Below are 26,612 nucleotides of genomic sequence, written 5' to 3'. Positions count from 1 at the left end.
ACCTTTGGAAAAGAACTTTGTCCTGGGGGGGCTATAATAAATTTGTTTGGTCTCCTCGGAGTAGGTTCCACAGAATCTGGAGCTGACCAAGCCTTTCGAGCCACTACAGACATGAGTGGATCGAAAGGAGGAGATACCCAGGAGGTGGAAGGTCGGGAACCGAATGCGTCCAGGTATACAGACTCGTTCTCGGTAGGGGCTAGGGAAATCCAGTCCCTTTTCTGTCTAAGCATTTCAAGGATGTCCGAAAAGGAAACATCTTCAAGGGGGACCTTGGGGACCCTTCCGATTCATCCATGTCTGTATCTGAAGTGACTGACTCAGGGGAGTCTATGTGCTTCCTCTTGCACTTCTTCCAGGGAGGCTCTTCTAAGTGATCAGGCAGGCTTCGGAAGAAGAGGGATCAACCAATGGGGTGTCCTAGGACATAGGTTCCCTACGCTTGGGGTCTGGAGGAGGAGTAGAGGTTGGAACAGACACCACGGGGGGAGGAGCCAATGGAGCTGGCAGTAGAGCTGTTTTGGGGGACAGCACACTCCGCATAACCTCAAAGGCGTCCCGACCTCTAGGTAGAGAAAGCTCCGGCTCCGAAGAAACAGGAGACTTTCGCCATGTCGAGGTTGACGGCTCTGAGGCTGATGTTGGAGCCGAGCTCACCTGCGCCGAAGCTCCAAAGGGAAGAACGGGGTCGGACAAGGGTCCGATGTCCCCCCCCCCCTCAGAGCCAACGAAAGAGCCTCAGCGCCCAGATCCCGCGATAGAAGGTATAATCGAGGTAATCGGAGCTGACGTCGGAACTGAAGGAGAGATGATGATAGAAGCCGACGATTCTACTACCTGCGGATCCATGGTCTCCAGCTCCGAGCTAAATGTAGTCAAAGGAGGACCAGAAATAGAGGCGGTTGGAGCCAATACCTGTTGAGGTGGGCTGGACAGAATATTTGCCACTGCCTGTGACTTGAGCAACCTACTTACTACTCTTTCCACATCATGCTCCGATAATCTAGAGGATCGAGAGGAGTGGGAAGAATGATGGCTACGTTAACTCTGTAACAAAGGTGACTGAGGTCCCGAGTGGATGGACTTCAAGGATGGAGACCTCTGTCTTTTATGGCTCCGAGACGCCTCCAAAAAAGCAGATGGAGCCGACAGAGGAGTTGTCTTGTCGGTGCCAGGCAGCACCGACATACTTGGTTGGTCATGTAAAGGAGTCGGCTCCGAAGGTGGAGCCGACGGCTTGACAGACTTAGGGGATTTCGCTGGCTGAGTACTTTTAGCTGGAGAATCCTGAGGCTTCAATAATACCCACAGGATTAATTTGTTTTTGTGCTCCTGTAGGACCCTTGGACTAAAAGTGTGACATATAGAACAGGAGACCTGCAGGTGAACAGCGCCCAAACAAAATACACAACTAGTGTGCCCATCTGTCAGAGACATTTTCTGACAGCATGAGTCACACTTTTTGAAGCCAGATTCCTTAGTATCTTTAGACATTTTAGTAACAACAACCACAACAACAACAGAAAGCTATACTACAAAAAACAAGAAACAAATAGACTTTTTTTTTTTTTTTTTTTTACAGTTAAGGAACATAAAGGAAAGCCTCTAATTTAAATGGCTATCGTGAGGGGGGGACTCTAATTTAAACGAGTTCAAGGGAAACAGAAGGCCTGGGAGTTATGGAGCAACAGCCACAATACACAGGAAAGCGATAAGGGATACTATCTAGACAAAATTTGACAAAATTTCAAGAATAAACAACAACGTATTAATAGAAAAAACTATACTAAGCCTGAGCCAGTAACGAAGCAACCTCGCAGCTGAAGCGGCAAACGAGATCTGGGTAGCTGACGCTGGGCATGCTGGGATAAGGGGTAGCCTCGAGCCAGTAAACAGCTCTCGAGCTATAGAAGATGGCAGAGTCTTGGCTCCAAACCCAAACAGCAAGAACGAAGGCGAGATGGACAACTTAACATCTACCTTTAAAGCCAGACTGGGTCGGGGTCAAGAGTTTGAAGTCACATATGTCTTTGTTGATAAGGTCCATGAGGGTTCTTTCCATGGCCTTGCAGATAAGGCCAGTTAAACGTATGGGTCTATAGTTCTGAGGGTCAGTTGATGGACCCCCTTTGTGTAAGGGGATTACTGTTGCTGTTCTCCACTCTGCTGGGACAGAGCTAGTTCTCAAGACATGGTTAAAGACAGTGCCGATTGGTTCCACTAGATTTTGTTTTAGATTGTTTAGTAAGCAGCCTGGGATGTTATCTGGTGCCACAGCGGCTGGGCTTTTTGGCCATGGAGAGTGCAGACATGACCTGCTCTTTGAAGATACTAGGTAGAGGACTAGTGTCATGTATATTCTGGGATATGACTGGTGGGGACAGTGGTGTGACATTTTGGTCAAATCTCTCAGCTAGCAGGTTGGCAGTTTCCTCGGGTTCAGTATGGATGGTACAGTCCACTATAAGTTTGATATATAGCTGGGCGGTCCCTTTTAGATTTCAGACGTAGCTAGAGAATGCCTTATAATTATCCTTAGCTAGGGATGTTAATTCAGCCTCACCATAACTAGCTTTAGAAGACGTTACAATATATCGGATTTGTTTGTTCAAGCTGTGAAGGGTATTCTTCCTCAGCTGAGTAAGTTCCCTCTTATTCTTAAATACCAGTTTCTTTATTTTGTTATATAACCTGTTTATACTTGAGGTCTGTCAGAGTGACATGTTTTTTTCTTGGGAGGAACTGGTTTTGACCCACTCAGGTACAGCCAAATCTATACAGTTGAAGTTCTTGTACAAGGCATTTGAGTACTCCTTTGCATAGCAGGTATTGCTGGTTGTGTTAGCAGGGGGGGGGTTAAATTTTTTTACACCATCACGTAGTAGGCTGTAGTTTGCTATGAAGAAAGTTTTAAGTTTTTTTTTTATTCCTATAAGGGTGTCAAGTCTGACAGTTGCTTTGAATGAGAAAAATTTATGGCTTGACCTTACCGGGGCAGGCAACACACAGGGGGCAGTGCAGTGACCGACCTTGTTGATAAGTACCATGTCCAGGACTTCGAAACACTTGAGCCCCTTGTGGGGGTGCAGACTAACTGTTCCACGGCATTTGTATTGACAAAGTCCAGGAACCTCAGAACGAGCATGTTTGTGCTCGTGTGTGTCACCCAGTTGACGGAAGGATAGTTGAAATCTCCCATGACCAATGTGTTTGGTTATATAGTGAGCGACTCCAGCAAGGCCAGGTAGGCACTGTGCTTCTTCTGGCTCCTGATGGTGGACCTGTAGCTAACTATGATGTGGGTAGGATGTTTTACCTATAGTTAGTTGGACCTGGAGTAGCTCTAGAGTCATACTGTTTAACCAGTCTCAAGGTGTATTTCAGCCTAAAATGCCGATTTTCTTGAGTTTACGTGATTTAAAAAGCTTGTTTCAGCTACATATTGTACTTATTTCACTGCCTGCACTTTAAAGTCGTTTTTGTGTTTAAATTATTTGTTTAACTGTTGTAGGCTACATACTCAAGTGTGATAGCCATTTCTGTGCATTTAAAGTGTTTTTTTTTTATTGTATTTGCTTTATTTTCTGAAAAAAAAAAAAAAACAAAACTTGTTTTCCCACCTTTCTAAGCTAGTATAGTCCAGTTTTAAGGTTAGTGCTGAATTCAGGGCTGTGTTACAAGTTTCTGTGTTTGCCCATACCTTACTTGGATAGAAGGAAGTTTCTCTGTTCACTGTGAGAGAGGGAGCTTTGAGCAGCCTATCTGTCCCTAGAGGAGGGGTTTCAGCCCAGAAATTAGTAGTTTATTGGCCATTTTGGGCTAATTTCTATATCTTTCATTTCCCTGCTATAAAACCCGCATTTGCAAGGTTTTTGTGCTAGTATACAGCTCAGCAAGCTCCTGGCTGGTGCCCTGCAAAGTGCTACAGCAGCAGAGAGACAAAAGAGAGACTTTGGAGTGATTAAGTATCATTTTTCTGCATTTTCTTGCTGTCTTTAGCTAATTCCGCCAAAAACACCAATTTTCTAGTGTTTCTGTGATTTAAAAAGCTTGTTTCAGCTACATATTGTTTTTATTTTATTGCCTGCACTTTAACAAAGTTGTTTTTGTGTTTAAATTACCTGTTTAACTGTTGTAGGCTACACACTCAAGTGTGATAGCCATTTCTGTGCATTTAAAGTGTTTTTATTAGATTGTATCTGCTTTATTTTCTGAAAAATATATATACTTGTTTTCCCACCTTTCTAAGCTAGTATAGCCCAGTTTTCAGGTTAGTGCTGAATTCAGGGCTGTGTTACAAGTTTCTGTTTGCCCATACCTTACTTGGATAGAAGGAAGTCTCTCTGTTCACTGTCAGAGAGGGAGCCTTGAGCAGCCTATCTGTCCCTGCAGGATTGGTTTCAGCCCAGAAATTAGTAGTTTATTGGCCATTTTGAGCTAATTTCCATCTCTTTCATTTCCCAGCTATAACCCCCACATTTGCAAGGTTTTTGGGCTAGTATACAGCTCAGCAAGCTCCTGCCTGGTGCCCTGCAGAGTTCTACAGCAGCAGAGAGACAGAAGAGAGACTTTGGAGTGATTAAGTATCATTTTTCTGCATTTTCATGCTGCCTTTAGCTAATTCCGCCTAAAACACAAATTTTCTAGAGTTTCTGTGATTTAAAAAGCTTGTTTCAGCTACATATTGTACTTATTTTACTGCCTGCACTTCAACAAAGTTGTTTTTGTGTTTAAATTACATATTTAAGTGTTGTAGGCTACACACTCAAGTGTGATAGCCATTTCTGTGCATTTAAAGTGGTTTTTTTTATTGTATCTGCTTTATTTTCTGAAAAAAAAAATATATATATATACTTGTTTTCCCAGCATTATAAGCTAGTATAGTCCAGTTTTCAGGTTAGTGCTGAATTCAGGGCTGTGTTACAAGTTTCTGTGTTTGCCCATACCTTACTTGGATAGAAGGAAGTTTCTCTGTTCACTGTGAGAGCGGAAGCTATGAGCAGCCTACCTGTCCCTGGAGATGTGGTTTCAGCCCAGAAATTAGTAGTTTATTGGCCATTTTGGGCTAATTTCTATCTTTCATTTCCCTGCTATAAAACCCGCATTTGCACTGTTTTGCGCACCGGGCAGCGCTGGTTAGCTAGGGTATAACTATTCTCGGCTCCACAAAGTGTACTCTTCAAATTTTCCTTTGGTACTAGACAAACTTTCAACTTAAGCACTTAAACCATTCACTTCTCATCCCAGCACTTGCTCAAAACTCGTAGCAAGCACTAATAAACCTTAGCACTAGACGCCCCCTATACCATAGAGAAGGACAAGGCTCTCTATTCGACCTTACCAGCCAATCAGTAAAACAGTTCACTGTACCTATCCAGGCATGTCCGAAGGGCAGTTTTAGGTGTACTCTCCGGTCCAACTGGTGAATCTAGGCATTTTGAGGTAATGTTACAATTCTCTCATGTACACAGACAACCCTCTCCTCCCTCCACCAAACACTAATACATGCAAGAGATGCAATTATACAGCCAAACTGGAGGCTAAGCTCTCTCAACCCAAGATTGGGCCAGGCAGTCAAAAAAGGAGAAGGGAATTACTTGCATCACACCAACAGTCTTCACATAGACCTATGAAACCAGCACTGGCAAAAAACACACATGAATACACAAAAACATACTTGGAGGCTCTAAATAAAAATCTGCAAAAGCAACAAAGACCTCCAAAGCAGGCATCCAAGCAACCTCCACCCCCCAACACAAACCATGAAACACATACTTCACAAAACCAGTGTGCCATGCAATCACAGTCCTTAAGGCAAAATAACATACCCAACACACTAGTAATAGGTGACTCTATAGTCAGGCACACTGACGTCCCACTCACTAGGTTGAACAAGGAGAAGGTTACTGTTAGCTGCCTGTCGGGTGCCAGGATCCGCCACATAACAGAAGTGCTCAGGTCACTCCAGAATAAGTACAAATATGACTCTGTCATTGTCCATGTTGGTGTGAATTGACCTGAGCTGTACCTCCCTGGACTACATGAAAAGAGCCATGGAGGAGCTCTCTGATCACGTAGCCCAGGCCAGTATGACCCTGACCCTGAGTAGCATCCTGCCTTCACCAAGAATGATACCATGGTATAGAGAAAAAAGTATCAATTTCATCAACTGGCTAAGCTTCTGGTGTCATTCAAAGAGGATCCAGTGTCTGTCAGCCTGGGATTACATGCCCGACAAGCCACGCTGCTTCGCTAGAGACGGCTTGCACATGTCACCCTTAGGCTTTCAAAAACTGGCCAAGGCTCTTGCCACCCCCATAGTGCCTTTTTTAGGCAAGGCTCAAAAGACAAACCCACCGCCGTAAATAGCACAAGTAACAAAAAACTGAGGGTAATGCTACTCAATGCCAGAAGTCTAAACCTCAAAATGCATACACTCGAGGCACTCCTCAGTATGGAGAAAATCGATATATGTGCAGTAACAGAAACCTGGTTTAAGGCTCCAGAGAGCATCCCCGCACTACCAGGCTACAACTCATACCATACAGTTTGGTCACAAAACCCAGACCGAAAAAGAAAAGGCGGGGGAGTATCCATATTCATCAAGGATACCCACACCTCCAGGTTAGTGGCACAGCACGATGCTTTAGAGATCATTCACGTGCAACAGGCAAAACTGCTATTCAAATTATAGCTTGCTACAGATCACCCACCATTCCCCAAGACCCCCACTCCACCTTCCTGGAAACATTGGGAAACAAAGGTCCTACCAAACACCCTGATATTGGGTGATTTCAGTTACCCAAACATTAACTGAGAGAACTTCTCAAGTACAAACTCCCTTGCCCAACATTTCGTAGAATTTATAAACTCAAACGCCCTGGATCAACTGGTCAATACCCCCACCAAAGGTGACAACATATTGGACCTGGTCATCACCAACATGGGAGTCTGGTGTCAACCCCTCGTTGGTTAGATCTGACCATAAACTAATTACTCTGGATATCCACATTCCGACACCACCCCCGGTCAAAGAAACCACTGTGAAAAACTTTTCAAAAGCAAACTTCACGTTATTGAGACTGAGGTGGGTAGTTTCAAAGCCACCATGCTAAAGGATAACACTGTCCAAGCTGCAAAATCCTTTACTAATGCACTCTATGGGCACCTTCAAGAATGCATGGATCGTGCTATCCCAAACAAAACCAAGACTCACTCCTCCAAGAAAAGGAAACCAGTCTGGTGGACCCCTGCCATAAACAAGCCATACAACAGAAGGAGGAAACTAGTAGAGAAGAGAGTAAAATGCCAAGAAGGGAAGACACCCCTGATCAGTATCAGCAAGGAACTACGATCCCTCATAAAATCATCCAAGGTGAGCTTCGAAAGAAACATTGCCATGGACTCCAAAGATAACCACAAGGCATTCTTTAGCTATGTCAAGAATCTAAGTGGCAGTTCTCAGATCTGCTCAGAGTTAGTGCAGAATGGCACAAAATGCACTGATATAGCCAACATCCTGGCAGACAGGTTAAATGCAAACTTCACCCCCCTCTCACCCCCAAAAGGGCCCATAACTATACCAGAAGTATACAGTGCCCCTGAAATCACAGACATTCAGGTTAAAACAGCCCTCTCCAAAACCAAAAACACAGCATCAATGGGACCGGACGGTGTCCCAGGCTGCGTCCTACACGACCTCAAAGATGAACTAACCCCTCACCTAAACACACTATTCAAACTCAGCCTCTCCACAGACCATGTGCCCACAGAGTGGCGCACAGCAACGGTTATTCCGCTCCACAAAGGTGGAGCCACAACTGACCCTGGAAACTATCGCCCTATAAGCCTGACTAGCTTGGTCTGCAAAGCTGTGGAGCGCATCATCATGGATCTCATTAACAAAGACATTGGGAACCTCCAAACAATGGACCCTACCCAGTTCACCTTTAAGGGCAGATCATGCCTCCTAAACCTGGTGGACTTCTTTGAGATAGTTACCAAGGCTATAGACGAGGGAAAGGTGGTCCACACAGCCTACCTAGACCTCGCAAAGGCCTTCGACACCATTCCCCACTCAGGTATTATAGACAAGCTCACCAGCCTGAACATACACCCCTACATCACGAGATGGGTTGCCAACTGGCTCACGGACAGAACCCACATATTAAGAGTTCCGGGAGCTAACAGGAAACTCTTAAACAATAAAAATTCACTCAATCTTAATAAACAGCTGTGAAATTATCAAAAAGCTACTGATTTCATTAAACTTAACAGACACAATCACGCTTTTGCAACCAATACACAACAACCTAGATATAAAACTAGCAAACAATATGGTAAATCTAGACAAATTTCCTTTAATAAAACAATTATACAGTTTGGGATTTTTACCAAATAAGAAATCTTTCAATGGAAAATATCACAAACTTAATTAAAGCTAGCAAAAAATAGAACCTGATAATTTAACAAATCTTATACCTAATAAACAATATAACCAAAGATATCAAAGTAGTAGAACAAGAGGTCAGGTTGGCACAACAAATTATAAAAATGCTATTAAGTAAAAAGAAAATGATTTCAAACACATACAAGTTGATAGCAACTTAAATATCAAAACACCATTATCTTTTCAAAGTTTTGGGAAAGAAAAGATAACACGATAACAGAAAACCAAAAGGAAGTAGCTATCAAAAATACTATGACATTGACACCATACAAAAAAATAATATACACACAGCTCATGATTTAACAATGCATACCACACACCTGTACACCTTAACAAATTTCACCCATCCAAGTCACCTTACTGTTCCTTTTGCCCTAATAAAGAAGCAGATATCCTTCACATCTTCAGGAGCTGTAAAACTGTCAGTAAACTATGGTGTTCACTTAGGATCCTATTAGAGAAATCAGGGTATTCATAATTCACAATCTCATGGGAAACAGCTATATTACATATATTCAAAGGTAACATTAATAATTTATCTAAACATATTACAATAATTATATGCACCCTGTTGAAAGCTTATACAGCAAAAAACTGGATTGATAGCTCAAAACTAACTGTCAGAATACAAAAGCATGGCGAAAAATCACATATTAGCCAAGAAACTATGCACAAAAAGTCAGAGAAATCACACATACTACCAAACATACTGTAAAACATTAATTGAGATCTTGTCATAAACACTTTATTAAAAACTAGGTATTTTAAGGATAGTAACTCATCATTGCTGGATTAGTAATCAAAGTATTAGGGTGACATTTGTATATTTGTACGGTTCTAGGACGGAAGATCGACACGCAAAAGACCGACACTGACTTCACCGACGCGAAAACACCGACACAGAAATAACCGACACTACAAACCACGGACATTTCACAGGTAAGGGGTTAAAATTCGCTAATCAAGCCTACCATGTTCAGGTAAGGGGTTTAAATTTCACACATGCATAACACTGCCACCTTACCTGAACATGGTAGGCTTGATTAGCGAATTTTAACCCCTTACCTGTGAAATGTCCGTGGTTTGTAGTGTCGGTTATTTCTGTGTCGGTGTTTTCGCGTCAGTGAAGTTGGTGTCGGTCTTTTGCGTGTCGATCTTCCGTCCTAGAACCATTTGTACATATATCTTTTTTCCTTTATTAGTCGAGTAGAATATTAGCATAAAATAGGTTGTTTTGCATATAATGGTGCTCGCAGAAGTTAATATGTTACAAGAAACTGCCTCATGATAATCTGTTTAATATGAATGTTAATGTGTAAAATGGGCAATAACCACTATTACATATTTATGGAATGAACGATGCAACATCAACTGTACTGCATGGATATGACTTCTTGTATTTATTTTATTTTCTTTCATGTTTGTATACTTAATAAAATAAAAAAAAAGAAATTTGAGAAAAAAAGAAAGAGTTGCGGGAGCTAGGTCGGACTCTAAACCTGTTACAAGTGGTGTTCCCCAGGGATCAGTCCTGGGACCCCTCCTGTTCGGCATATACTTCTCAGAGGTACGGGCAAGCACAGGAGGACTATGGCTGACCAAGTTCGCAGACGACTGCAAACTAGGGGCTATAACTGACTCTTCGGCTGACAGACATCCTTCAAAACGGTCTCACTCAGACAGATACCTGGTGTCAAAACCATGGCCTCAAGCTAAATGCCAAAAAGTGCACAGTCATCCCCTTTGGAAAAACAAAGTACCCACAAACTACCACATAGGTGGTAGCCCCCTAAATACGGAAGAGGTAATAACGGATCTGGGGACCCAAGTAGAGAGTAACCTCTCCCTTGAAAATCACATTGCCAAAGTGGTTAGAAAATCCTTCTATGTGGCCCACCTAATCACAAAAGGGTTTGCATCCAGATCGAAAGAGGTCATTGGGCCCCTCTATGCATCACTCATCAGACACATCATGGAGTACAATGCCCCATTTGGGATGTACCTTACAAGACACCTGCAACAACTGGAAAGACCACATAAGTACCTCACCAAGAGGATCACTGGCCTCAAGCAGATGCCCTATGCAGCTCGACTGAAGAAACTCCAGCTGTACTCGGTTGCATACCACCTACTCAGAGGTGATCTCTGCCTGACATACAAGGCCATGTCCAACCCAGAACTGATGGACATGCTCCACCTAAAGAAAACCATATCCCCTCGAGCCATACGCTCCAGGGATCTAAACCTCACCACAACAATAAATAAGACGCGCTGGAAGGATAGACTCCTGTCCCAGAGACTTCCCATGCTCTGGAACAAGATTCCAGTCTACATTAGGCAGAGCTCCTTGCTAACCCTCTTTAACAGAAACCTTGATGAGTGGATGGGAAAAGTACAGTTGTGTACACTTACCATAAATGTAGATGTTTGAGTGTATTCACTGTTGCAGTCATTACATTTGGGTAATATGCTGGCAGGTTGCCCTCAGTCGGCCTGAATAACAAAGTCCTGGGTCCTGCGTCGGTTGTGGTCTCCTCTCCCATGACGTCAGGGGTATAAAACATGCAGCCAATGCCATTTTATCCAGTTTTTCTTGCCCCAGATGTCAGGTGCCCCCCAAATGGGGAGCAAGCAAAAAAAAAAAAAAAAAAAATATATATATATATATATATATATATATATATATATATACACATACACACACACATAAATAAACAGAAATATATGTAAATGCACTTTTAGCAACATAAAATTTACCTTCATCTAAAAGCAAATACACCACAAAGGCTTTAGTATATAGTGAAGGAAAAAAAAGTTATAGAAAAGGGGGATGGCGGGTGGGTAAACACGGACTGCATCACTGAATACACTCGAAAATCCACATTTATGGTAAGTGTACACAACTGCACTATGTTCTTAGTGTTTCACTGTTGCAGTCATAACATTTGGGTAGAATCCCAAAGCTATGGATGGGAGGATGGAACTAAAAAGCATTAGGAGCGGCTATAAGGCCCTGCAGAACTGCAGTGGCAAAGCCTGCCCTGGATTTGGAAAAGAGAGGCAAATGATAATGCTTTGTGAAGGTATGAACAGAGCTCCAAGTAGCAGCCTCTAGAATGTCTTTGGTTGGAACCCCCATTAGCCTGAAGAGCCTGGTCTGCAAGGCCATGGAATGTATCATCATAGAACTTATAAACAAAGACATTGGTAATCTCCAAACTCTGGACTCCACCCAGTTCAGGTTTGTAAAAGACAGATCATGTCTTCTAAACCTGATAGACTTCTTTGAAACAGTCACCAAAGCTGTAGACAAGGGTAAGGTGGTTCACACAGCCTATCTAGATCTTGCCAAGGCTTTCAACACCATCCCTCATTCTGGAATTATAGATAAACTTACTAAACTAGGTATAAATCCCTATGTCACAAGATGGGGTGCCAACTGGCTCACTGACAGAACCCACACTGTGAAAGTAGCAGACTCCAAATCCGACTTCAGACCAGTGACAAGTGGAGTACCACAGGGTTCAGTCCTGGCTCCTCTCCTGTTTGGTATCTACTTCTGTGAAGTACAGGCTAACACAGAAGGTCATTGGTTAACGAAGTTTGCAGATGACTGCAAACTAGGAGCCATAATCGAAACTCCTAATGATGTGGACATCTTACAAAAGGGCCTCACTGAGACAGATGCCTGGTGTCAAAGCCATGGCCTCAAGCTCAATGCCAAAAAGTGCACTGTCATCCCCTTTGGTAAAAACTTTGTACCCATGAACTACAACATAGGCGGTAGCACAACACCGAATGCTGAGGAAGAAGGAAATCCCTAAGCCTCTTTTTTGATTCAGAGAAGTCCTGACTCTCCCAATGAAAATGTTCCCTTAAAGTATGCAAAGTTTCTCCAAAAGAGTAATCCTCAGGAGGAGATGCAGATGGGATGGATTCTTCTGCATCAGAATCCTCATAGGGTGGAACAGAACATTCCTGATCAGAAGAATCAGAAGAAATGGAAACCTGATCTGAAGATTCATACTCAGTGCCTTGCCTAGGCCTCTTAGCGGGGAGGGGGTGGGGGTGGGAACCCCTGATCAAGGTAATCAAGTCCTCAGCCATTTTGATCATCTGTTTTTTAGGCATAAGGGCCTGAGCACGTGGCTCATGCATCAGTTTTTTAGACATAGAAGAAGTTTTTGATCTTGTTTTTGAGGCTGGCGTCAGTTTAATATAAAAATGTTGAGGCCTGAAAACACCCTCAGAAGCCGGTGCCTGCTCAGCGGCTCCGGACCAATCCAAGGGAGAGAGATCCGCGGGTTCAATACTCTGAGAATCTCGCGGCATACCGGACTCTGAATGGGTCTCGGTAGAGGCCTGTGACTCAAAAGTAGCGGGTATCAGGGCTGCGAAAGTGCCTCACTGAGTACCGGCGACTGGCTTAGGAGATGCTTCGTCATCGGTTTTTGACCTCTATTGTCTGTCTCTGTCTTTTTCTTTGCGCTTTTTGTGAACTCTGGTAGTCTGATTTCTAACAGACGACATTTCAGGATAATTAAATCTTGATCCAAAATATTTAGAAGCAAAAATATACTGATGATTAATAGTGCGTTGGTTAAATCTAGCACATAACCGACAGCAAGGCACGTTATGATCTGGGTCTAGGCAAGGAATACAGTACAAATGAAAATCCTTATGAGGTATTTGCTTCCCACAAGTAATGCAATTATTAACTTTTACTGACATTGGTAAGGAGCAAGAAAAAGTTTCCCCAACGAGGTACTTAGCTTTAGTTTGAAGACTTCGGTTCTGAAACTCGAATGCGAAAATTTCAGGAGTCGGTTGACCGACACTTGCGAACTGCTTCTACTTCGGGCACCGCACGGCAAGAAAGACTGGATAAAATGGTGTCGGCTGCATGTTTTATACCCCTGACATCATGGAAGAGGAGACAGCAACCGACGCAGGACCCAAGACTTTGTTATTCAGGCCGACTGAGGGCAACCTGCCAGCAGATTACCCAAATGTAATGACTGCAACAGTGAAACACGAAGAACATCAGAAAGTTTACCCCAGGGATCACTTCAATGGCTCTGCTGGACAGAGGCACAGGGAACTAATCTAAGGGGGCGACGAAAGCCAACACATTCCGGCTAGGCTTATAAATGCCTTTGGGCAGATAGCCTAGTCTGAACTTTGATGAAAATGGATACACCTCCACATTTAGTTCTTTCCCATTTGTTTTGGGGTATGAACATGTGGAAAGCATTGTAGCCCTGCACGGCCAGGGTGCTCTCTGTGGCCCTGAACCATGTCTCAGTGACTGTACAGACATCAGCATCTTCCAAGGTGAGGAGTGATTCTAGGGAGTGCAGTTTCCTGTTCAGGCTCCTAGCATTAAGCAGTATAACCTCGAGTTAGTCTCGAGTGGATTTTTTTACGTCGAGAATTTTGTTGTTTTGACACTGCCTAAATAGGCACAATTGGGGAGGCAAGAATCTTTGCCAGTATCCAAAAGCCTAGAGAAGATAGGTGCAGACCATCCCTGGCAAAGCAGAGTGGTCTGTCAGCCATATCTTCCCAGGCTGATAGATACTGGATCCCCCTGGACTGACACCAAAAGCTAAGCCAATTGTTGAAGTCAGTCATTTTTTTGTCTATATTGTGGCATCATCCTGGGTGAAGGCAGAATGCTGCTTAGGGCTAGGGACATACCTGCCTGGGACACAATCAAAGTTCAGTCAAGTCTCTCTTCATATAGTCCAGAGAGGTATGTCCCAACTCATTCACTCCAGCATGTACTATGACAGAGTCATAACAATAATTGTTGTTGAGTGACTTGAGTGCATGTGTGATTTGACGGATCCTGACCAGATAGACAGCTGACTGCGACCTCTTCCTGTCCAGCCTGGTGACGGGACATGTGTGTGTCTCACTATGGAGTCGCCTATGACCACGTCATTTAGTTTTGAGGTGTTTTGCCTTATGGGCTCATTTGCTGAGTGTTATGTGTAGTGAATTCGATTTGCTTTGCAGTGTGTGCAAGTGGTTTCCGCTTGGGATATGTCTGATCTTTTGGTAGGCTTCTATTGAGTACCTCTGCATATGTGGGTTTAACTGTTATGCTCTTGTGTGTGAGAGGTGGTGTGTGTGTGTGTGGACAACCTGTTTGATGTCCAGTGTGATGTTATGTGAGAGAACTGATTCCAAATTCAGTGTCATTACAGCTCTCACACATTGTATTTGTTTATTTTAGGAGTAAGTGATGCTCAGTATACATGAGGTAATGACTACACTGCTTCAGAATGCCCATATCAATTAGGCTGGACAGACAAATGATTGGAAACTGACCATTCATTATGGCAGGTTTTTACCGTTAAGTACTATTGGGGAGTGGGCTAGTTTAACTTGATTTTGTCCTAGGATTAACAAAGGGGCTTATTCTATTGAAGACTAGGGGTGAAATAAAACATGGCAAGACTTCTCAGTGTGCAACTGGCTTCCCACAATGCATCAGGGGAGCTTGGGAGGGTTCCACTCACAGATGTCTATACAGGGCACCACTAAACCCCATTGCATGGAGTGTAGCTACGCTCAAACTCAAGGCTTAAATACAAACAACAATAAACAGTTTTAAGCTAAACTACCAATGGGAAAGCAGACAAGGAGCTTTCCTCCAGTAATTCACCGAGTGATCTGTGAAACCATCTTTGGGCACTCCAGTCACCCACCTGCGGCTGAGATATGAGCCTGATGTGTTAGCAACAGCTGTAAACTGATTTTCTTCTTTTTGTGACTGGAAGAAGACAGGACCAATGAGCTGCTAGGTTGTTCCATACTTAAGCTAAACAAGGTGCAAGATCCCTGTGTAACCTTAGCAGAAACAGTTGGCTGGCAAACCAGGCAAGTACAAAAAAATATTTTTCCCCAAAAATACACACTGAAAAGTACAGTTGTGTAAGTTAACTTACTTTTAACAATAAATGTTCACAAAACACACTGCCTTCCTGGCAAAGCACTTAACACACACACAAGAAAAATATATGCCACTAATACTTTAAGTACAATGCAGTAAGATAAAAAAAAATATGAGTACTATGATTTCTAATACCAGACTATAGCTACTAGCATAATGTGGGAAGGTGTGTTACACCATGGTCTAATCTATCTTTTTTTTTATTTTAATGAACTTTTGGAAAAAGTAAGACAAGCAAAGGAAAGCTGAATTCTAATTAAACATCTGAAGACAGTTCAAAAATTGAACTTGTATGACACTTCAGTGAAAAGCGCTGATGACCACATCTGTGACGGATGACAAGAAACGAGATTTGAGGAGTTGACAAGACACAGGTGCGTTATAGTAGGCAGGAGCGTGAGTAATAAAGAAAAAGCTAAGTAGCTGAAGATGATTCATCACAAGGGCTATGCCCAATAGTGGAGGTGTCTTATTAGAAATACAAATGGTACATATGCATTTTAAAACATACTTTTTGGTGACTGTAGCTTGACCTAGGAAAATGAGACAACTCTCTGAAAGTTAATGCCATTAAGTTCTCAAATGGTTACTATCTCATGGGGAATTGAATCACATGGCTAGGACGGACAGACCCAGCAAGCCCAAACATCTAGGAAGGGTGCCATGAGCAGGTCTGATGCATCTGTGCATCATGAGTTCACATTCAGAAGAGCATCTCCCATATAATCGAGAAGAGGATTCTGAGTAGAGCTCATTAACAAAAGCGGTTCCTTAAATCAGCTTTAATGGAAGCCAAAAAGTGTTCCCAGCTTGTCATAGTAGTACCCTTATGACCTTATGGTGGTGGAAGATGTCGCTTACAGGTTGCCTCAGAAAAGGGAATATGTGCCCAGTGGGCCTACCTACTTAATAAGTATAATATTTGTATGTCAAACCTAATGAGGACTTCTATATTGACTGTAGAATTATGTTTACATAAGAAAGATATAGTACAAAGAAGCAAACATACAAGGGGATAATGTAATATCCACTAAATATACAAGTGGATATGATGCCCTGTTTGGCATGCACCTGTCCTAATACATAAAAGTTGAATGTCCACATAGATACCTTACCAATAGGATACAAGGCCAAAATAACATGTCCTACATGGACAGACTCAAAGCCCTATCACTATACTCATTAAATGGCAGACCAGGAAGAAGTGATCTGTGTCTGGCATACAAGGCATCCTGGCAAACAAGGCATCCTCTGACCCATTACTGATGGATTTACTGCACATCAGCAAGTGAAATTGCATCAGTGATACTCAGTCTAGGTATCTAAACCTCTTCTGCAAAATTAACTGAACAATTTGGATGGGCAGGTACATCTCACAGAGACACTGCTACTGTAGAAGACCCTCCATCCACATAAAACATCCCTGTCCATATTCGAGCGTAACTTAGATCTATGGATGGGAAACAAGAAATTTACTCCAGGACTGTTCCCCCCCCCGTACTACTAATGAACAGATACAGCTCCTAAATGCTTTATCCCATGCATGGGTCCCCTGAAATTAACTACTGTATGACCCCAGTTATTCTCACTAAGGGTAACATATAATTCCCCATGGTCGGGCAAAGGTCAATCCAACACCAAACGGGATAGATCAATTCAAGCACCAAAAGAGAAACTGCCTAGGCTTAAAATGGCCGGCAAAGTCAGTTAGCCTAGAATTATCTATGAAAAAATGTTAGCCTTAATTGTTTAAGCATACATCAATGTGCATCTGTATTCATCTCTAATATACAACAACATTACTGTGACATTAAAATATTCCAAGCTATAGTTTACTGAAAGGTAATTTCCAGCCAAGTCTCCAAATTGCAACACGTAGGTTAACAATATGTTATCTGAATTTCTGAATAATAAGTTCAATGTTATGGGTCACTGTATAAACCAATACCATAAAACGAGTTCAAAAAAGTACCTGATGTCTAATCCAAAGATATTGGGCGCATTTGATATTGCCATCAGTCAGCTGCATTACAATTCTGCTAAAAAGATCTTTGTTGTTCAGGAATTCAGTCCAAGAGATACCACTAGAAATTCAGAAGTAAATATTAGTGCAAAGGAAAATGCAAAATTAGCTAACCTAAATTAACACAAACTACAAACCTGAATTTTTCTGAACCAAATGCACCAAAAAATGTAGTTAGTCTTGCCTGTGCCCTAAGTATCTGTAAACAAAAAAATATAAAGGAATATGGTCAATTTGTAACAGTTACCAGGAGAGGAAATAGGACTAATTCTCAGTGGTGACACAATGTTAAAAAGGCAGAGACAAAATAAAAAAATCAGCTACAGCTGAAAATTTTCAGGAAAACTAGTCATAAAAAGCTATAAAAAATGACGATAAAGCATACTTTCTGCTTACTACAAAATCAGCATGCTCCTACTCAAGACTAAGAACATTTTTACTTGCATACTGCAATCCCAGTTGTTACAACCAATTATCTTATGACACCTTTCCAAAGGAGAGACTTAACACTGCTGTAGTCTTTGCAACAGTTCCACCTGTTCAAACTATATAAAGCTTTCATGAGGTATTTAGAGAAAGCCCATTAAAAGAAGTTATGTCTTACCATAATGTTCCATCTGTGTTGTTGATCGTCGTTCATTCATTACTGATGGGTTATCGGTTCCAGCCTCAGAACCGAGCCGGCCAAATATCAAGCTCACGTCAGCCAAAAACTTTCGAGCCAAGGTCCTACCCAGAATGCTCTGCTCCCTGTTACCTCAAACCGAGTTTGTAAGTTGATAGATAAAAGTAGACGCTACTTCTGGTCATAACAGACCTACAAGAAAGGAGTACATGAGATCAACCAGGAACCTCCGGAGGGGGATGGAGGGTGGGAAGTAATGAAGGGCAGAGCTCGAAATTAGTAGTGACTGGCTCCTATCAGCAGAAGTATCTTCTTGAGCATTTGTCCATTTTTATGTGTTAATATGCATTTTGAAGATCTACAGAGCACATCCAATCGTCTTCTTCCAGGAAAGGAAGGATAGACTGAACCGTGACCATCCAGAATTTCTCTGTTTTTACAAATTTGTTCAGTGTGCTGAGATCCAGAATTGGTCTCCAGTCCCCAGTCTTTTTTGGCACTAAAGAGAACTTTGAGTAAAAAACGGAACCTATCTGGTCTGGGGGCACCACTTGGATGACTTTTTTCTAGCAGCTTTCGGATTTCGTGTGCTGCTGCTTCCCTTTGACAAAGTGGAACGTCGGGCAGTACTCTGGATGAGGTTGGAACAAGATGGAAGGGGATGCGATGGCCTCTGGATATTATCCGTTGTATCCAAGAGTCGGTGGTGATATTTTGCCAGGCAGCGTGGTACAAGGAAAATTGACCTCCCGACCATTTCCAGAGGCGAGCAGTCGGGCAGTGCTTCAGGAGCGCTGATAGGGTTGGCCAGAGAAAGAATCTCTGGAACCCCGGTTTCACGGACCTCCTCTGCCCCGAAAGGGGAGTCTTCCACTGGAGTTTCCCCACTATGCCTCTAGGGGAAAACTCGGCACATGCATCACAGAAAGAGCTCTGTGATTTCCTGTGCCACATCTTCCAGCTCCTCTGATTTCTGGAGTAGAATCGTTAAGGAGTGGCGTGTCTGACACCAACGGCAGATAGGGTCTTGCCATCTTGTTCGCACCTTGGTAGAGTATCTTTAACTTTAAAGCCAAACAAAGAAATAGCCTTGATGGGGGTGTTCATGAAGGAAGCCTTAAAGGAGTCCGCTAAGTTGCAAAGGCACATCCAGGCATGTCGACTGCTGACTATACCCACGCCTGCCGCTCTAGCTGCTCCTATAAGATGCATGGAAGAACTGGAAAAGGAGAAGCTACATTGTCACGGACTTCATCAGAAACAGCTCCTGCCAAGGTTTCAGAGAGTTTGTTGTTAAGATCCCTCTGGAGCCTCATAAAGTGTGCCAAATAGTTCAAAGACCTTAAGGCGAAGGTCGATGAAGCAAACACACACTTTCCTAGTCTATCACCCGGGACTCCTTGTTGGGTGGATGGACAGTTTGGCTCTCTTCTGCCAAATCCTGCTTAGTTGCAGCCGCCACCACCATGGCATCTACTGGAAGACGTCGTGACCAATGGGGATACTCCGCTGAGGCTGATAAGATTTTATCAGGCCTCCGCTGTATCGCTTCCAGGGTGTCAGGAGCCTTCCATGCGCACTGGACAATGAACTGGACGAGCTCATCGGCCAGCGGGGTAACCCAGAAGGTAGGGGGCCGGGCACAAAAGGCCTGCAGGAATACAGATTCCTCAAAAGAAGGATAAGAGGACTTCCAGTCACCCCTCTGTCTAAGGATCTCGAGGATGTCACCAAAGGACACCTAATCAGAGGATAACCATGGGGACCCTTCCCGTCATCCAAGTCCATATCTTCAGTCAAAGATTCCTCAGTGGAGTCCATGCGCTTCCTCTTGTATGATGCTTTGCGGTGTACGTCCTCAGTGGGAGGTTCTGGGGAAGACTGCAAAGAGGGGGGTGGTCTCCTGACGAGGAGAAACCGGAGGCCCATGTGCCTGGTGTCCGGCAGTTGTGGCTTGTGAGAGTCACGCCACAGAGGGGAGAGAGGACTCCGACATGTGGGGTTTGCCGGCGGAGTCAAGCGCCCTCTCCATGTCCTGGAAGGCTGGCCTGCCCAAGGAGGGATGGGAGCCTGGAACTGAGCATGACAACCTTGGAACCAGGATCACACCCCGCCCAGACAAGCCGATCCCCAGACCAGGAGTCTCAAGAGGACTGTGAAGTGTTAGAGAGGGAGGATTCCTGGAGGGTGCCATAGAAAAAAACTGATGTGGAACCAAGAATTTCCTTCCCACAGCATGGCCACTGGCCTGAGAAGAGCCCGATGCCCAGTGCACCGAGGGCCACAAGGACAACTCCGGTTCAAAAGTGAGATTCACTATTGGAGTCAGAGGAAGGGAAGCTGCTGTCGAAGTAATGGACTTCGATACTTGGTGGAAGTCGAAGGAGGAGTGCACGTTGGAGTTTGAGGAGATGTACGTTCACCTGAAGGGGGGGAACGTGGATTTCAACGGTTGAGAGAGACCTCTGGCCACAAGCAACTGGTCAACAAGCCGCAACACATCTTGCTCAGAGAGGCTCCTGGTAGACCTCAGAGAAACCAGAGTGTAATTCTGGCTTTTCTAGAGAAGGACTATATTGGCTTCCAATGAATGGATCCAAAGAAGGAGATTACTTGGTCCCTGCTAATTTGAGAGGTGCAGAGACCGGAACAGAGGATGTTTGCACTGAAGAGAATGGTGTGGAAGTAGTCTCCACCAAGGTCAGTGCTATAGAAGTCGAAGGTGTCTGAACTGTAAAAGCAAGTGTCTGCACCGATGGGTACAGTGCCGTCGAGGAAAGTGTCTGCACCAGTAACAATGACTGTGCCGAAAAGGACTGCACCGAAGAACATGGCGCCGAAAGCGTCTGCACCATGGAGGACAGTTGCGTCACACTCTAGGCCAAAGGGGAATGTACCAATGGTGCCAAAGGAGACTGTACCTGCATTGATGGTGCCGGTAAGGGCTGCGACAGAACTGTCAGAGCCATAATTGCCTGCACTGGGAACTCCAGTGCCGGTGTCGATAAGGAGGACATGGCTGGAGCAAGAATCAACTGGTTCGGTGCCAAGCCTGGAGCCGACAGGGTCACAGGTGGCAGTGCGGAAGTAGTAGTCATTTTCACCTTCTTATGAGTAGACTCCCTATGATCTCCAGAGGGAGATGAAGTGAACGACCTCGATGAGGAAAAGAAAGAACGCCTCTTATGGGGTTTATTAGGAGGGGTGACCCCTCAGACCCAGAAATAGCCTCACAGAAAGGAGATTTGAAAAGACCTTTCAGGATTAACTTGTTCTTCTCACGTTAAAAGTCCTGTTCGAAAAATTCCTACAAATCCCACACGGGGGATCCACAATAAGGTGGGAGACATTCAAACAATAGACACATAAGTCAGCCATCGGAAAGTGGTAACTTACGGCCACAATCCTTACACTGCTTAAAACCAACACTACTTTTCTTATCCGAAATAATGATGTGGAGAAGAACAGTACCAAAAAGAAGAGGAAAGGCTACCCAAAAAAGTAAGAAGAAAGAAGGAAGAAGGATTACCAACAATGGTAATCCAGAATTACCTCAAAGGTAAGAAAAGGGTAATGTATAGAAATAGACTAAAGGGAGAGAGTCTTAATGATATGATAGCTTAGGAGAATAATACAAGAAACTGTTTGAAAAACTTTAGAGTAGAAACGATATATAAAACTTTCAAAAAATTAGACACTTGGCTGAAGAGAGTGGCTTGACACGGCTGTACAGCAATGCGGCAAACAAGATCTGCAGTAACAGGGGGCAGAGCATTCTGGGTAGGACCTTGGCTCGAGAGTTTTTGGCTGACACGAGTTTCATATTTGGCCGGCTCGGTTCCAAGGACGGAACTGATAACCCATCAGTAAGGAATGAATGAAGATTAACAACATCAGCTCGAAATTTCAGTACAGGAAATCCTCAGTTGCACAGTTCCTTCATGCCAGCAACTCCTGATAAGGGAACAGAGAACTACCACATCAATGACCATCTCCAGGGAATGGACCCCAGGCATACATATACAGCATATTCTATAGCCAAAAAAAATCTTTAGACCAAATTTCCTCTTTTTACCTTCCACGAATCTTTAAGTAAATGTGGCACAGAACCGATAGCTTGTTTCAGCTAGTGGTCTATATCAACTCCAATTGGGTAAAAGCTTTAGAACCTATGGCTGCCTCTATTAATCTCTATCGAGTGACTGGAAACTTGTAACTGTTGAATTGAGGCATCATAATTGACATAGACCTGTTTTTGAACTGTTAAAACTGCTGCTCACTAATTACTATCTCGTGTAAGACCTGCTTGACCATATGGCAAGAGAATGACTAACAGCGCCTAGGTAGCTTATATGTGTAATGTTTTCGTATTTTAGCAACTAAGAAGCCTGTATGTTTACTGTTGTTAGTTGGCGACTAGGAAGCTTGAATGTCTACTGTTTTATTAAAGCTTTAGCACAGTGCCGTCTTACAACTAAATTGCTCTGTGATTAAAACCATATAAGTTGTAGCTACAGTAAAATATTTTGCAACTGGAACACCATCTCTTTAGCTACAGAATCTAGTTAGCGACAAGATTGTAACATCCTGGACTGTATCATCTTAAAAACTGTAGTTTTACTTTTGTTCTCCTTGAGCAAAAACACTGGTTTACCTATAACAAGTAACATTGTTAAAGTGCTGTTTTACACCTGAAACTGCCTTGTGATAGGAACGGTAATGCATTTGAATGAATGCTATATAACGACTAGGTTATTACCTAAAATGCTGCTTAGTTGTCATTTGGGGCATTGTTAATGTGTCGAGATGCTCCTGAAACTGGCTCGTGTTTTGAGCTGCTTAGGTATTAGCTGAAGAAAACTTATAGTGACTAGGGACATATCTTCCTGGACATGAAATATCAGAAACGTAGTATATGTATTGTGTAGCTCATTGCCTGTGAAGGCGCACTGCTTTACCTTTAACTGTGTTGTCAAAATATACTTGCTGCACTGATAAGGAATTATATGATTATGTGTGCATATATTAAGCTAGTGACTCGTGTTATCTTTATTTAATCTCACTCCCTATCAGGTACTACCCACTTCTAACAATTATCCTGAAAGGCTTGTAACATTAAAAGGGTGCTACCCAGAGGAAACTTAACTGAAAACCTGCTCTGAACTGTCCCTCGACATAACAAACCTGCTAAGGTTATCATCTCTAATTCTTACTGTTTGTACCACAATGTATGCTGATCTGGGGCTACAGCACTATTAGGTAGCCTTAAATACTGAACCCATCCCCCTAAAACTCTAAGATATTGGCTAATTAAAAGTAGCTAATAAGTATCTCCCCTACATTACTAAAAAATTACTGGCATAATGCTATAAGTAGTAACTGTAAGTATATACAGAAAAAGTGTTACCAACCCCTAAAATTGCTAAAGGAACACTTTAACCAGTAAAATTGAACTTAAAAAGCTTTACTATAAAATCCCTAGTGTACTTACCTTATATTTGCAGGCTCTAAGATCTGTGTGCCTGGTTAAGCCCTGCTGTGCTTGGGATCACTCAGCACCCCACCCTGCCCTAATTCCTACCCGTCCCCAGTACTGCTACATTTATAGCCACTTAACCACACCCCTCCCAGCAGAACCAATCAGTACTGCACTTCTAATTTTACACTTAGCCCCTCACCTCCCTCCTCCATTTCTTATCCTTCCTCCATATCCTGGTGAAAATAAACTTAAAAACTCTCTTCTGCTTATTTTTTTTTCTTTCCTTCCTTGGTCTTCCCTCATTTCTCCCTCTCCACTTCAGCTCCCAGTTTCCTCTAAAGCTTACTATCCCATACCTCTACTCCTCTCTCCCCCTATCTTGATATTACTCCCCCTTAGAGTTGTTCTAATCCACTTCAATTCTACCCAGCTTTACTCTATTTTTTTCCACTTACCTCAGCTCCTACCTGCAGTGGCTGATATTTTTCAGCAGGACTCTTCTGCTCTGTTGTATCCTGCTCCGTTCGCCCTGCGGGATCACTCCGCTCCCCTACCCTGCCCCCAAATTCCACCCGCCCCCAGTACTCCTGCATTTATTGCCATCCCATACTCCCTCCCCTTTCCCCTCACCCAATCCCTCAGCAACAGAACTCCTCCCTCTCCACTAGCACCAACCTACACCCCTCCCCATTCAACCTGCCCTGCCTACTTCCCTCTAACCTCCATATTCCTACCTCACCTAAACAATCTCCAAACACATAATGTCTTTCTACACCACCACAATTCTTACCCCTACTACACTCCTACTTCTTCCTCTATACCATATCACATCTTATACAAACCTCCATATTTACCCCTCTCCTCCACCTCCTCTCCCTATCTTCCCAAACCACTTCAACATCATCTCTGCCTCTCTTACCACTATCCACTCCACCTCTCTATTAACTTTAAAACTCTTCCAAATCCCCTCAAATTTCTACAAACCTAAACCCACATCTCACCTCCCCATCTCTAACCAAACGAAATCCTAGAAAACACACTCATTTCTTCTCATACCTCTTCTTAGCAGGTGACATTCATCCTAATCCAGGACCTAACACCTCTCAAACTAATAACCATAACTCTAACAGCAAACCTCTTCATAAAGACCTCAAATTCCTCACTATCAATGCCCAAAGCCTAACTAATAAAATTACCCTGCTTCATGCCTGGATCAACCATAACTCACTAGACATAGTAGCCATCTCTGAAATCTGGCTAAAACCACATACAACTGACTCTGAATTCCTTTCCCCCGGATTTCAATGCCTCCAATCAAACCGCCTAAATAAAAGAGGTGGTGGAGTAGCACTAATTTACTCTAATCTTTTATCTATTACTCCCTTCCCTAATCCTATCCCATCCTTTAACAATGCTGAACTAGTGATTGGCATGCTAAAATTAAATAACCAAAAAAGTATCTGTATCATCTCCCTTTATATTTCCCCTGGCAATAACAACACCACCTTAGAAGACATCCTCTCCTGGACATGCACTAATATAAAACAAGAAACTTACATAATGGGAGATGTGAATATAGACTGGCAAAAAATCATAGACCCCAATCCCACCATATCTATTAATCTCTTCAACTTTACTCAACTTATTCATACCATCACTAGGCCCAACAAGACCAACCACCTAGGCTCTATCCTAGACTGGATACTAGTATCCCACCCAAATAAAACCACTATATCTGGTGTGACTCCCGATCCATTAGGAGACCACCTCCCTGCTTTCACCCACAGAGCCACTTCCTCTTCCCCATACGTCCACCACTTCCTACAAACCCGTAACCTAACTAACTTTAACCCCTCTACCTTCTGTGACTCCCTAAAGCTCATAAACTGGAACCCACTAAAAACCTTACCTCTAGACGAAGCCGTACACTTCTTTAACTCTACATTCCTTTCTATCCTAAAATCCCTAGCTCCAACTCGAACCAAAAGAGTTAAAGCAAAAACAGCCCCTTGGTTTACAAAAGCCACCAAGAAAACTATGAAAGAAAGAGACAAATCTTGGAAAACATTAATGAACATATTAGATATAGTTGGAATATAATAAAAAAAGAATTGAACTATTTGTCAGATAAAAATATAGGTTTTTCCTATAGAAGGGGTAGAAATATTCAGGACTTTTTGGTACATAGTCGATTTGAAATGCCAAACATGTTGCTGTATACACAAGTTACTCAACACGGTACGAAAAAGTGTGGCAAATGTATTATTTGTAGGTTTATTGTTAAGCAATTTGATGAAATCAATGGAATTGCCTTTACAACAAGAGGAATTTATAATTGTAATTCATCAGCAGTAGTTTATGGTATTGAATGCCCTTGCAAAAAATATTATATTGGAGAGACAAAAAGAACATTAGCTTGCAGAATTAAAGAGCATGCAAGAGATATTACAAACAATAAAGTAACTAGTCCTTTGGCTGTTCATTTTCATAGCCATCACAGAGGTAGAAATGATGGTATTAAGGTGACAGTATTGGATAGTATTCAAAACATTAAATATCTGAATGAAAAATGTATAAAACAAATGTTAAGAAAAAAGGAATTATATTTGATATTGAAATTTAATACTCTTAAACCAAATGGTTTAAATTGTGATTGTTCATGGAAAAGTTTACTTTAATGTATATATTTTTATTGGAAAGTTACGTTTTTTATGTCTTTTAAGTTTTTAGTTAATTAATTGTATAATTGAATGTTAATTGATTTGGGAGGGGTTTGTATGATATAAAAAGAATTGTAAGTTAGTATAAAAACATCTTTTACTCTGAAAAGGCTACTTGCCGAGGCGCTAGAGAGAAGGAGATTATAACACTGGTTGTCTATTCCTGTTACTGTGAAATTCGTCTTTTAGTGGATTAAATTCTTTATGGTCACTGTGGAGTCTTCTATTCTTGTGGTATAACAAATCTTGGAAAAGCTATCACCAGCATAAACAACCTGAGCTGTTACTAAAATACAAACAGTTGTGAAACCTAGTCAAAAAACAAGCCATTAAAGACAAAAAAATCCTATTACAA

At 42.7% G+C, this 26,612-nt stretch overlaps 1 protein-coding gene across 1 annotated transcript in view; it reads right to left on the bottom strand.

Annotated features, from left to right (window-relative positions):
- Window positions 1-26,612, bottom strand: part of KNTC1 (kinetochore associated 1) — a 3,090,908-nt gene that overhangs the window by 2,263,930 nt on the left and 800,366 nt on the right. Inside the window, exons 20-21 of the mRNA XM_044068909.1 lie at window positions 17,571-17,632; window positions 17,383-17,494 (exon numbers count right to left, since the gene is read on the bottom strand). Of these exons, the coding sequence (XP_043924844.1) occupies window positions 17,383-17,494; window positions 17,571-17,632 (174 nt within the window). The remainder of the gene's footprint in view (window positions 1-17,382; window positions 17,495-17,570; window positions 17,633-26,612) is intronic.

Source organism: Protopterus annectens, chromosome 4.part0 (assembly GCF_019279795.1).
Source record: "Protopterus annectens isolate FY-2018-M chromosome 4.part0, PAN1.0, whole genome shotgun sequence".
Taxonomy (NCBI): domain Eukaryota; kingdom Metazoa; phylum Chordata; order Ceratodontiformes; family Protopteridae; genus Protopterus; species Protopterus annectens.
Note: the sequence above shows the minus strand (reverse complement) of the source record. Positions and strands in the feature narration are given on the sequence as shown.